This window comes from Leptopilina heterotoma, unplaced genomic scaffold, assembly GCF_015476425.1.
Source record: "Leptopilina heterotoma isolate Lh14 unplaced genomic scaffold, ASM1547642v1 Lhet_60, whole genome shotgun sequence".
NCBI classification, from domain to species: domain Eukaryota; kingdom Metazoa; phylum Arthropoda; class Insecta; order Hymenoptera; family Figitidae; genus Leptopilina; species Leptopilina heterotoma.
The window spans coordinates 7,822,163-7,836,851 of NW_025111138.1; the positions used below are offsets into that span (position 1 = coordinate 7,822,163).

Sequence of the window (14,689 nt, forward strand, 5' to 3'; positions counted from 1 at the left end):
ATCAAATTTTTGTGGCAACCCTGTTATGTTGTAAAACCCTGTTATATGTAAAATATTCTCCAAAAGAAAAATTTATACTTTAATTTCCTCTTCCTTTCAGGTCAAAGTCCAAGTACTTGATGTGAATGACAACAGTCCGGAATTTGAATTTCCCGACATGAATATAACTTCGGGCCGATATTTTGCAGCAATTTCGTCAACGGCAAAATTCTCGACTGCGGTTCTTCATGTGAAAGCCCACGATAGGGACAGTGGGAAATATGGAAAATTAGAGTACACAATTTTAGAGGGACAGGGTTCAAACTATTTCGCCATTGATTCATCGTCCGGCAGTATTACAACTGCGGCAACATTTGAGAATGTCAATTCCGAGGAATTGCCATTTAAATTTAATGTACAAGTTCGAGATAATCCAAATTCGACGAGTAATTTTAATATTGCCGAGGCGACTGTTATTGTGAATTTAATTGGCGAGGAGAATTTATTGGTCATGTCAATTGAGAAGGCTGCTCATGAAAATTTACACAAGGACGGTCCAAAAATTGCGAAACTCATTGAAGAAAAGACTGGACTATTGGTGGGCATTGATAGAATTGTCGTGAGAATGGTGAAAACAGAAAATGGAACTATCGACATTCCTGAAGATTCGGATATTTGGTTCTATACAATTGACCCCGTAACGGAAATCATTCTTGATAGGAACAGCACTCGACTTTATAGGTGAGTAATTGCGTTTAGTTCCTTTCGTTGATAAGGGGAAACAATGCAGAGAAGAGAGAGAGAGAGAGAGATTATTTTCTATTGAAGCTATTGAAGAAAGATTTTCGAAACTGTAAGAAATTTTAATTGGAAAAAGGAAAAAATTGGAATTCAGGAGAAGGGAAAGTAAAAAATTGTAAATTCGAACTGAAAAAAATTTTTAGAAAACTTTTTTAGTAAAATGTTCGATAAAATGAAAAATTGAAATTAGAAAAAGTATAAAATTGTAATGAAAAAAAAATTATAAATTTCAATTGAAAAAATTTTGTACAAATTTGTTTACGTTTATTAAATTTCAATTTTCAAAGTCGGTGAAGTTAACAACGATTTAAATTGGAAAAATATATTTTTCACTCGGAAGAAAATAAAATTTTAGTTAAGAACGTTTTCCTTTTTCAAATAATTGATCAAAATTTGCAAAAGAAATTTTTATTTGTGTGAAAAGTGAAATATTGAAATTAGAAATATTTAAAAGTTGGAATTAGAAAAACTGGAAAGTAAAAAATTTTAAATTTGAATCAAAAAAAAATTCTTCACTCGGAAAACAGTAAAATTTTGTTAAGAAATTTTTCTTTTTAAAATAATTGACTTTTGTCAACAGTGAAAAATGGAAAAATTTAGAAAAAGTTTGGAAAAGCATTTGGAAAATTTTCTGTTAAAACTTGAAAATATTTAAATAAATTGTTCGTAAAGGTTTTAAATTGAAAATTGGAAAAAGTAAAAAAGTAAAATTAAAAAAAGTAGAAATTAAAAATTTTCTAAATTTAAATTAGAAGAACATTTTTTTCACTTGGAAAAGAATAAAAATTTTGTTTAGAAATTTTTCTTTTCAAAATAATTGATAAAAATTAATAAAAAAAAAATGTTTTTTGATTTATGTAAAAAGTGAAAAATAATGAAAATTTGATTAGAAAAATGTTTTTTTCCAAAGAAATATTTCTGTAAAATATATCTAATTAATATTATACTTAATATTATTATAAATTTTTGTTTATATATTTTTTCTTCTCCTAATTCGTTGATGAACTTTGCAAAAGTTTAATTAAAAATACAGAAGTAAGAGCGTTTTGTTAATTTTTTATCATGGTTGGAACGAAACCAAATGTGAAAGTCAACCGACGGGATTCATGAAAAATAAAATAAAAGCCGTGTTTAAAGCAAGTACCATTCAAAGACCTACATTAAATTTTTATATTTATTTTTTTTTCACATTTTCTTTTGAAAATTTTTCAATTCTTTTTTCAATCCGTCAACTCTGACCTTTTTCTTTAATCTTTATGAATAGATCGAGTCTGTGATAATTAAAGTTTTCTAATTCTTTTCTCTAACTTTTTTTTCCACATTACATATATTCAGAACGGTAATTAAAAAAACAAATAAAAGTAAAAAAGAACAGAAAAAATTCTGTTTTTTTAAAACAGAATTTTTAAAACAGAAAAAGAATTAATTGGCAAGATTTTAACATTTGCAAATTTATTAGAGATTTTTTTTGAAAATTTCTTTTTCTAAAAGAGAACAATTTTTGTAGAAAACAAATTTTTATTTTTTTATTTTTTCTATAGAGAGACACAATTTCTGAAAAAAAAATGAGATTAAAGATTAAAAAAAAAAGGTTAGAATTGTTCAGTGTCTAATAATAATTAAAATTCAAAAGGTCATTATTATTTAAGGAAATACAAGACTGGTGGAATAATTGCAAATTATTGCAAAGGAGGTAGGAGAAAAAGAGAGAGAGAGAGAGAGAGAGTGAGTTGTTTGAAATGAAATAGAAGGGGAAAGACCCGTATATTCCAATCGCCCACACGTTAATAATTTTTTTTTCTATTTACTGTGCGTAATAATCACAAATTGGTCTCTCCGATTTTCAGATCAGTATTGGAGAAACATGCAATGTCGAATATTACCTACGACGTATCGCCTTTGATCCGAGCAACAGCCATCGAAATCCATGCACCAGTTATGCCATCGGAACAAGTTCGCACACAAACAGCAGTGGCTTTTAGTGGCGAGGTTTTTCCATATGCACTTATCATTATTGCATGCATTATCTTCGTACTCGGAATCGCCGGAATTATTTATATTTGTATTTCTTGGTCGAGGTAAGAATTTATTTTCGAAAATTATTTTATTTTTTCCTTTTTTTTTTGTTAAAATTTTCTTTTTCTTTGCAAACATTTTTTCTTCTCTTTCAAATATTTTCTTTCTTTACAAATATTTTTTCTTTTCTTCCAAATATTTGTTTTCTTTGCAAATATATTTTTCATTTCAATATTTTTCTTTGACAATATTTTATATGTTTACTAAAATTTTTATTTCCTCCAAATAATTTCTCATTTTTTGAAAATATGTTTTCCTGTCATTCAACTAATTTTTCTTTTCTTCAAATATTTTATCTTTCTTTGCATAAAATTTTTCCTTTCTTTCAAAGAATATTTCTTACTTTCAAAATTTTTTTTGTTTCTTGGTTAATATTATTTTCTTTTTTCTTTGGAAATATTTTTTTCTTTGAAAATATTTTTTCCTTTCATTCAAAGGAAATATTTTATTTTATTTTATATTCAAATATTTTTTTGTTTGCAAATATTTGTTCTTCTTTCAAATATTTTGTCTTTGTAAATATTTTTTTCTTTCTTTCAAAGTCATCAGGTAACTTGTTCAAATTTTCCTCTCTTTTTTTAATTCGTGATTTCAGATGAGAAAAATAAAAGAACTGTACTTGAGAAATTTAATTATTCATTCTATAGTAATAAGAGAAAATTATTTTCCAGAAGAGTGCTCATTTTGGGTTTTATTTTACGTTAAAATGCAAATATTCCAGTGAAAAGTATAAAATTTCAAAATTGCTCTGTTGTTTCAATGAGTAGTACAGATAAGAAAATTGATATTGTGAACCAGTTATATTTACATAAACGGTCTTTTCGTTTACTGAGAAAATAGTCAAAGCGACTATATACAATTTAAATTTAAATTAAACACTTGAATCGAGAAATATTTGCCTAATTGATTAATAATAAAAAAATGTAAATGTAAATAACATTAAAAAAATAATATAATGAAAATAATAATTAAAAGAATAGTAATGAAAATAATAATAGAAAATAAAAATAATATTGTTTGGAGCAGTTGTTATTTTCATGCCCACAATTAATACAATTATGGTTCTTTCATCGTGTGAATTTATTCTTCTCCCTAATTAATTAAATTGACTCTAATTTAAGTTTCCGCAATTTTGTAATAGTCTATTATTACGTAAAGTTTCATGATAAAAGACACACTTTATGGAAATTAAACACATAAAAATATTCTCACTTTCAAGTTTTCATGAAATTTATTCAACATTATTTTTTCATTTAAAAATTTGTTTTCATTTTTTCATAAATGTATAACTTTTATTAGTATTTTATTTTCTGATTAAAAAAGAATTTAATTTACACATTCTAAAAATAATTTTACACGTTAAAGAAAGTTTTGAAAAGGAGAGAGGAAAATTTTAATAATGAAAATAGAGGTAAACAATTTATGAAAAAAGAAAAAAAAATTTTTAAAAAAGAAGCTGGAGTAAAATAAGAAGAAAACCAAATGAGATAAAAAGAAAAAAATTTGAAGGTGATATCAAACAATAAAGTAATTTTATACTTTAAAGAATGGAGAAATTATTGAAGACATAAGAGTGTAATTAGGGAAGATTTTCTTTAGTTTTTCACGAAATGTAATACTCCACAATTTTTAAAAACAATTTCAAACACAATTTTGTACTTTACTTTTATTTTCATTTATTTTTACAATATTTTGATTTTATTTTCATTCTGTTTTATTTTTATTTTTAATAATAAAAAATTCCCCTTAATTAAATTCTTTGCATGTTTTTTTCTATTTTCATTTCATTTCTTATTTATATTTTCAAAATTAAAAAACTTACCTTAATTTAATTTTTCGCAGTTTACTTTTATTTACTTACTTTTATTTTTAATAAAAAAAATTGAAATTAATTTAATTTTTCGAAAGTTTGCAATATATTCTATTTCTTAGTTTAAGTTCTTCTTTTAAAATTATAATTTTCGATTAAAATGAATTTGAAGGAAGGAAAATTTTTTGACTAAGTGTAGAAAATAAGAAAATTTTTTAATTTATTGTTTTTTGTGTTTTTTTTTAAATAGGTACAAGGCGTACAAGGATCGTATGCAGCGAATGTACGTTGTTCCGAGATATGACCCAGTTTACGTTGAACCAAATCTGAAGGAATATGAAACACAAGTCCTTCAAATGAGCGTTCCTGTCGATGATAATGACAGTTACAACGATTTACAGATCGACTTTAGTAATAAAAATCACGCCTTTAGCCTCGATAATGTGAGCTACATCACCAAAGATCCCGGCGAAAGTACAGGTATTGAATTACATCCAATAAAAATAAATTAATTGCTGAGGAAAAAAGAGGAAGTTCAATTATTGATAATTGAATTTTGAAAATGATGATGTTTTTAGATTAATAGAAGAGAAATATATGTAAATTTAATTTTGTAAATAAATAAATTATTTTTGAAAAGAATCTGTTTGATTTTGAAAAAAACTGTTCGATTCAGAAAAAAATGCTTCACTAGAAAAAAAAATTGTTTCATTAAAAAAAAAAACTGTTTCATTCAAAAAAAATAACTATTTTAAGTAAAAAAAAAATTTTTAATTTTCAAGCAAAACTGTTATATTTCAAAGAAAAAATTTGATTCGTTATTAAAAATTATTTTATTTGAAAAAAATTGTTTCATTTTGAAAAAAACTGTTAAATTAAAAAAAAAATCGTTTCATTAAAAAAAACTGTTTCATTGAGAAAAAAAGGTTAATTGGAAGAACATTTTTTTCCATTTCATTTTTTTTTTTTTTGTAGCATCCTACATTTCAAGAAAAAATTGTTTCATTAAAGAAAAATTTGTTTTTCACCAATTTGTTTTTCACGAATAAATAAAATTTATTTATATGACAACTTTAGGTCAACAAAGTCCTGTTAGTTCGGAAGCGGCGACAACGGCACGTGCATCAAGCATTGTTGGCAATCATGTCGATTCAAATATGCAATCATTGCGTCGTTCAACATTAGGAAGAAAAAATGGAAATGAAATCAATACTTTAAATAATCATCATACTCCGGTTCTCAATCCACTTTATAATCAGGGCGGAGATATTTTAAGTCACAGTCCATCCAATGACAATGTGATTTTTCGCGAAAGAAAAGACTACTCCCATCTTGGATTTACTTACTTAGGGGATCAAAGTCCCGTTGAAACTACTACGGAACTTTGAAATAATTTTTAATTACCATACTCTTTTTTAATATCCAAAGCGATGATGCGAAAACGTACTGAAAAAAAGAAAATTAATTCTATTATTTCCCGACCGCCAAAAAAAAAAAAAAAAAAATTAATTAAAGTTACAATCAAAGACTTATATAATATACTTCAATTTTTGATATTTCTCTATATTTCTTAGAGAAAAATCGATTTTACTAGATTTTTATATATTGAATGTAGAATATATTAATTAATGCGATATTAGTAATGGAATATTGATTCGAATTTTTTATCTGTTAATAAAATGTTGATTAATACTTTTCTAATTTACTTCGAAAATATTGATCGATATTTTTCTTTATCAGTAAAATATTAATATTTTGCTTTGCTAATTAAATATTGATTAATATTTTTCGTTGTTAATAAAATATTGGTTAGTATTTTTCTTTGTCAATAAAATATTGATTCATATTTTTTTAAGCGGAGGGTGAATCGATACTTTTAACAATATCGAGAAAATATTAATTCAAATCTTTCCTAAAAAAATAATTATTGTATTTTTTTGTGAGCAATCCAATGGGTTAGGAAATATTTTGTTTCATTTTGAATTTTCATTTTTCCTAAAAATTGATAAATTGTGAAATCCATTTATTAATTTTTTTACAAAATGTGTTTTTGTATCCGCAAAAAAAATTGCCCAATGAATAATTTGATAAATATAATAAATAAATATAAATATAATTTATTTTCAAAAGAAAATACTTCAAAAATAGTAAAAATAAAAATTTTTCACTCGGAAATTTTTGTGTGGATACAAAAACCAATTTTCTACCGAAATTCTCGCTAAAAAATATCATTAAAAAATTTTGTGGAATAATATATAAATATTTTCTTGATTTTGTTAAAAATATCGGTGTATTCTCGATTTATTAAAGAAAATATTGATTAAAGTTTTTTAATTTATTAAGAAAATACTGATCAATATTTTTTAATTTATTACAAAAACACTAATTAATATTTTAATTTACTATTAAAATATTGGTTGATATTTTTTTAATTTAATACGAAAATACTAATTGATATTTATTACTCTATTACAAAAATACTAATTAATATTTTATTTTACTACGAAAATACTTTTAAAGACAATTTACTTTTTGTTTTGTTATTTTTATTATTCGAAAACACGAAAAGTGGAATTTTAGAAAATCAAATCTTGTGAAATATCGAAAGAACTGAATTTGTAGAATTTTTTTACAGGCCAGAAACGATTTAAAAAATGGAACTATTCTTTTTTTGAATAATGTGATCATTTGGTTTTTATTTTATTGACAAATAATGTAAAATTTTTATAAAAATAGACAAAAGTAAAAAATATTTTTTTTATTTTTTTTTTTTCGAAAATTGTGAAAAAATTCATGGAACAATGAAACTCGATAGAGAATTTTTTGTTTTTGGAATTGTTTATAATTGCAATTTATGTCAAATTAGTTGTATTGTTTTTAATTCTTTTTAGTTTGATTTTTTTTTTTTTTGAAAATTTAAATAATTTTTTGTTCTACAAAAAAAGCCATAAAAGTTAAAATAAAAAATTTGGGAAAAAACCATAATTTAAATTCAATAAAAAAATTGAATTGCAATAAAAGTTTAATTTTTCAATAAATAATTTGAATTGAAATATAAAAATTCGATTTTTCAAGAAAAAATTGAGCTGAAATAATAATCCAGTTATTCGACAAAAACTAAAATTTTGTCTAAAGAAAAACAAAAAGATTTTTCTAGATTTTTAGACTTAAAAAATATTTAATATCCTGTTTAGTTCAATATCCAAGAAAGCAAGGAAATTAAATTTTCTGTTTGTTTTGTTTTACTAAAAGAAAAAATTAAAGTTGAGAAAAATTTTTTATTTTATCTTCCTGATACTTTTACGTTAAAGAATTTTTTTCTCCATCTATTCAAGAAACAAATGATTGTATATTTCAAAGAAGTATGGTTCAAAGAGAATTACTAAATTTTAGAGAAATTTCAAAAGAATTCATACAAACTCAATTATTTTTTTTTAATTTCAGATGAATTATTATTGTAGATATAAAATAAATAAAAATTCGTATTTCTCACATATTATGAAGAGAATCACTGTGGATTAGTGAGAAGATATCGATTTGTTTTTTGTCGATATAAATATATATATTTTATGACTTATCAAAGGAGAGAATCTCATTGTGAATTGTTTCTATTTATTGTGAAACGAGGCGGTAAGCCATTCGATTCCAGAAGAATGCTCGAGAAAAATATTGTTTTATATAGAAATGTATATGTGAGTGAAACTAGAGAAAATGTCAATATATTGTATTTTGAATTTAACAACGTTAATTTATGTATTATAGATTATTTATGTAATTTCGATTGCTCATTTTTATATTATTATTATATATAATTATAATATCCTAATGAATGTGAGTAGAATGGAATGTTTGAGAAATAATAATGTTAGAAATTCTCTGTAAGGGGCGAAATGTTGTTTTTTTTTTTGTAAAGAAAATTATTTTGAAAAAATTGAAGTAAAAAAAAATTAATTGTATTAATTAATTCACGGAAAGAAAACTAAAAGTTTCGATAATTTACGAAAATTTGTACTTATTTTAGATGAAGATTTTCTTCCGTGTAAATTAAATTCATTAAATTCATTTTCTAATAATTAGTAAATTTTAATTAAAGTAATTTTAATTATTACTATCGACTCTGGATACTACGAATTTCGCCCCAATTTTTTATGGCCTCATTTTAAATTCTCATTTTTATCTCCTTTAAAATATAAAAGAGAATTTTACTTTGACTGTAAAATACTCGATGTAAAAGAAATTTTTCTTTCATTTTTACATCGAAGAGTATTTTTTAATACCGACCATTATTCATTGGGACTTTACGTTAAGTATCTGGTCGAAAGAAAATTGTCTTTTAAATCGAGTTTAGAATTGGGGGTAACGATAGACTATGGGGCCATTTAGCTAAATGAGAATTTAGTGAGAATGAGATGAAACTATTGTTTTTTTGAAAGTTAATTAATTTTTAATTTAAAAAATAGTATAAATGCAACGAAAATATGTAAAGGCTTTGTACTTATATGTATTAATAATCTAAAGTGTATTTTTTGTCCGAAGCTAATCTAATTTAACTCAAAGACTTGTCTCTTCTTTATCATTTTTTTTTCTTTATAAAATAGATGAATATTCCTGTAAATAAATATTTTCTTATAATTTTTTGTTTATATAGTTAGCGTGAAGAATTTTTTTTTTTTTGTAAACTATTTACGTGGATATTATATTATACTGCCAATTAATCGGACAATATTAGGTACAAAATGTTATTGTCCCTCTGGTTGATTAATTCTTAAGTGGATGATTTTGTAAAAGCCATTGTAAAAAACTTGTTAATACAAAAAAATAATTATTATATTACTCGCAATTTTTTATTCTCCATGGATTTAATAATTATTTATTTTTTCACAAGGTGTATATTATTTATTTTTCCACTATTTTTTTTTCGACAAAAAAAAAGAATATTTTTTTAAATAAATATAATTAATTTTCAAAACAGTAATATTTATTTTTTATTCATTTTTTTAAATAAATAATATTTATTTTTCTATCGAGCAATAATTCTCAAATAAAAATGATATAAAAAAATAATAAATATTTCATTTCGATCACTTTTTTCATAAAAATATTCTTTTACTAATTCATTTTTTCTTGTTTTCAGAATTTCCAGCAATTTTCATCAAGTAGAATTCTGTTTCGTAAGTTAAGTAAGTAAGAGACGAAGAGAGAGAGAGAGAGAGAGGTCAAGAAGTGGTTCTTCAAAAAAGTTATTCAACATGAAATCAAGCGTTCTTGTGATTTCATTCAATTGCAGAATTTATGAGGAAAAACGAGGAAATAATTCAAATAATTTTAAAGATATTTAATAATTTAAAAATTTAAATTTTGTAAAAAATATAAAAATAACAATATGAAAATATTAAAACAAAATAAAATCATTAAAAAAGTGGAAATTTATTAAAATTAGATATTAATAATCTTCGTAATTTTAAGTTAATGGCTTCTCTATTTTATTGTTTTCTAGTTTTTCTTCGATAATTTTTCCTTTTTTGAAATGTATTGAATTTATTAAATTAAAATTAAATTATTGATATAAGTAGAAGAAAAATTATTTTATTTTTAATTCAAAATAATTTCATTTAATTAATTTTTGTTATTATTTAAGTAATCTTCAAAACGTTAAGGTACAATTTCATTAATTTTAAAATTTAAAATACTGCAAAAAAATTTAGAAATTTTTTTTCTATAATTTGCAAAATAACACAATTTTTGCCAAGAATTTTATTGAAGATTTTAAAGAATTTGATCGATGAATTTTATTAAAAATTTTGAAAGTAATTGAATTGTTTCGAAGAATTTTTTTATTTCTAAAAATAATTGAATTCCTTCAGAGAATTTTAATATTTATGAAAATAATTGAATTTTTACCAAGAATTTTATCAAAGTTGTTTAAAAACAATTGAATTTTATCCATGAATTTTATTACCATATTTGAAAGTAATTATTGAATTCTTTCCATGAATTTTTTTTTATTTTAAAAAATAATTGAATTTCTTTAGAGAATTTTAATATTTCTGATAATAATTGAATTCTTACCAAGAATTTTATTGAAGATTTTGAAGACTTGTGAATTTGATCGATTAATTTTATCAAAATTTTTTAAAGTTATTGAATTCTTTCGAAGAATTTTTTTATTTTTAAAAATAATTGAATTCTTGCAAGAAAACTTTAATAAATATGAAAATAATTGAATTCTTTCCAAGAATTTTATTAAATATTTGAATAATTGAAATAATTGAATTTGATCAATGATTTTTATTATAATATTTAAAAGTAATTGAATTGTTTGAAAGAATTATTGTATTTCTAAAAATAATTGAATTCTTGCAGAGAATTTTAATATTTATGAAAATAATTGAATTGTTTCGAAGAGAATTTTATTAAAATATTTTTGAAAATAATTTAATTGTTCCGAAGAGAATGTTATTAAAAATTTTGAATCTAATGGTAATTCAAAAATCAAAGTTGTTATTTGAAAATAAAAAGTTTTACGATTTGCAATAATAAGCATAAAATTAACCTTCTCCAGGTATAATCTACTGTAAATATTATATATACTTTCATTTTCAACAAAACTTGATTTTCAAAAATAATATTTTTCTGACGTCATTCAGTTTCATGTTTGATGTAATTAATTCGCTTTATCGATAGTTTTCTCCATTCCTTTGTCAACTCAATTTCCTGAACATATTGCTTTTGATGTGGGTCTACACTCACATGTCCTTTTTTAAACTCACAATTTCACATTTTTCAGGAATAATTTATTTTCTTATTTAAATTCAATTTTTTTTTTTAACTTTATTTTCAAAATATTTCATTTACCTATATTTTTCAATTTTTATTGAAATCAGTAATTGTTGAAAATATATTTATAAAATGAATATTTATTTTATTAAGGATTAATATTTCCTTCAATTTAGAACGTTCAGAAATTGTGGATCATTCAAAAAGGAAAAAAAGAAAAATAAAAACAAATGAAATTGTAAGTTTTTATTAAAAAATTTTCAAAAGTTATAAAAATAGACTCACAGGATATATAAGTTTATAAATTAATTTTTTTATTTACTTATTTACTTATTTGAGAAAACGGCCAACAGTAAAATTGAAAAATTATAGTTTCTAAATTTATACAGAATGGGAGTGAAAATTAATTTCCATCTCAATTTTTTGAAGCAAGTAATCTAGAATTCCAATCGAAAAGTGTCACTTCGAGTAATAATGAAAGGAAGATATAAAAATTGTAAAATTACTTAATAAAAAAAAAAAATTTTTTTTTAGTCTATGAAAAGTTTGTCAGATTACAGATTTAATTTTAAACTTTTAACGAATTTCATACCGACTTATACATTACATTTTGTATAAAAACTTATAACTGGAAGAGAAAATAAAAATGTTAAGCTTATTTACTCTGTACGGAGATAATACAAAAGAAATAATTTTTAATAAACTCAAAAGTACATAAGGTAATATAATAAATAATAATATACATTTGAACCTTTAAAAAATTATAGAGAAATACATTTACATTATAAATAAATGAGAAATGAATCTTTTTTATTTAGTAATTAAATATAGTGATTTTCAGTAGTTTTGGTCAATAATCGACCAGACAGTAATGAATTAAAAATATAATTTTATCTTCTAATTATAATATTTTTTATACTTTACTTAAAAATGAAAAGAATTTATAACTAATTTAATTTTATTTAAAAAATGTAGTTTTAAGTAGTTTTGGTCAATAATAGGTTAAACAGTACTTAAAGTAAGGTATAATTTTAACTTTAAATTTTAGCTTTATAAATAATTTACATTTTACCCAAAGTTTTATGAATTTTACTAATTTAATTAATTATAATTGATAATGAAATGCGTCAGTTTCAGTAGTTTTGGTCAAAATTTGATCAGACAGCAATGAATTTAAAATATACTTTTTTCTTCTAATTGTATTTTTTTAGACTTTATTGAAATGTAAAAGAAGATTTAACTTTTTTAAATTATTTAAAAAAGTTGTAGTTTTTAGTAGTTTAGGTCAATAATCAGTCAGGCGGTGGTTAAAATAAATTTTAAATAGTAAACTAAACACAATATTATACATTTCTTTATATATTTTTTTTTTACTTTGTAAGCTGTAAGTTCCTTAATTCACAATAAAAAATTTAATTTTTAGTAGTTTTGGTCAATATTAGATCAGGCAGCAAATAAATAGTCTAATTTTAACTCTAAATTGAAATATTATTTTTATTTTATCTAAAATTTTATAAATTGTAAATAATTTAATCAATTAAAATTACATAATGAAATGCGCTATTTTCAGTAGTTTAGGTCAATAATCGGTCAGACATTACACTATTGAAAATCTAATTTTATCCTCAAATCGCAAATTTCTTCAATACATTTTTTTCTTTTTAAACTTAAAGTTGTAATTTCTTTTTTTCAAAATAAACAATTTAGTTTTTAGTAGTTTTGGTCAATATTATGTCAGGCAGTACTTAAATGAAAGTATAAATTTAACTATAAATTGTAATATTATTTATATTTTACCAAAAGTTTTATAAATTTTAATTTATTCGACTAATTATATTTGTCAATAACATGCCTAACTTTTAGTAGTTTAGGTCAATAATTGGTCAGCCAGTACTTAATTGAAAATAGAATTTCATCCTTAAATCCCATTTGTCTTTAATATATTTTTTCTTTCTGATTTTGAGATTGTAACTTCTTTATTTCACAATAAAAATATTAATTTTCAGTAGTTTTGGTGAATATTAGGTCAGATAGTAATTAATTACAAGTAAAAGTTTAAATTGTATACTTTAAATCGTAATACTTTTGATATATATATTTTAACCAAATTGTTATAAATTGAAATTAAAATTAATTATGTTTGACAATAAAATGCATTATTTTCAGTAGTTTAGGTCAATAATCGGTCAAACAGTACACAATTCGAAATCTAATTTTTTAAAAAAATTAAATCGTAATTTTTTAAATAGGTAAATTTTTTTCTCTTTTAAATTTGAAATTGTATGTTCTTTATTTCTTACCATAAAAAGTTTAGTTTTCAGTAGTTTAAGTCAATATTTGCTCAGACAATTTTTAATTCAATGTACTTTATAAATATTGGAATTGGAAACGTAAATTCTTAGCTTTTTTAAATATACACTTTGCTAGTTTTTTTTTTATTGCTGATTGCAATAATTTTTGTTCGTTTACTAGTTTATTTATTATTATATTTTTATCTTTATTATTAAAGTTTATAAATTTTTAAATTTATTTATAAATAAAAGCACAGTAAAACGTTAGGTGTTAAAATAACACGAGAATAGCAATAGATTAAAATAATCTGCAACAGTTTAATCCCTCTAGGATTAAATTAACAGCAGAAAGGATTAAAGTAATCTATTTTGGTGTTATTTTTAACTATATAAATGAAATTTTACTTTAAATAAAACACCAAAGTCAACGATTTGTAAAAAATCAACGAATTTAGCTTCTCCAGGGAGAACAGTAAATTAATAAGTTAATTAATCACTTAATTACTAACTTACTAACTAACTTAGTAACATATTTACTAAATTCAATTGTGTTCAAAAATTTCAAAAAATTCTCGTCAAAATTTTAATTCTCTTTATAAATAATAAAATTCTTCTCTGATATTCAATTATTTTACAAAAAATTTTAATAAAATTCTTGTCAAAATTTCAATTATTTTCAAAAGTTTTCTAAAATTCAATGATTTTCAATATCTACTATTTTAATAAAATTTTCCAAAAGAATTCCATTATTAAAAAAAATTTGAATAAAATTCTACGCAAACATTCAATTATTTTTATAAATAATAAAAATTGTTACAGGAATTCAATTATTTACAAATTTTTTTATAAATTTCTTCGCAATAATTCAATTATTTTCATAAATAATAACTTTTTTTACAGGGATTCAATTAATTTTTATAAATAATAAAATTCTTTTAGGATTTCAATTATTTTC

General features: G+C 22.0%; 1 protein-coding gene across 1 annotated transcript in view; it reads left to right on the forward strand.

Moving 5' to 3' along the window:
* LOC122509304 (cadherin-99C) overlaps positions 1–6,331 on the forward strand; it is a 198,598-nt gene extending 192,267 nt beyond the window's left edge. The window contains exons 19-22 of the mRNA XM_043623263.1: positions 101–720; positions 2,628–2,858; positions 4,917–5,146; positions 5,744–6,331. Of these exons, the coding sequence (XP_043479198.1) occupies positions 101–720; positions 2,628–2,858; positions 4,917–5,146; positions 5,744–6,054 (1,392 nt within the window). The 3' untranslated portion in view covers positions 6,055–6,331. The remainder of the gene's footprint in view (positions 1–100; positions 721–2,627; positions 2,859–4,916; positions 5,147–5,743) is intronic.
* The last annotated feature ends 8,358 nt before the right edge of the window (positions 6,332–14,689 follow it).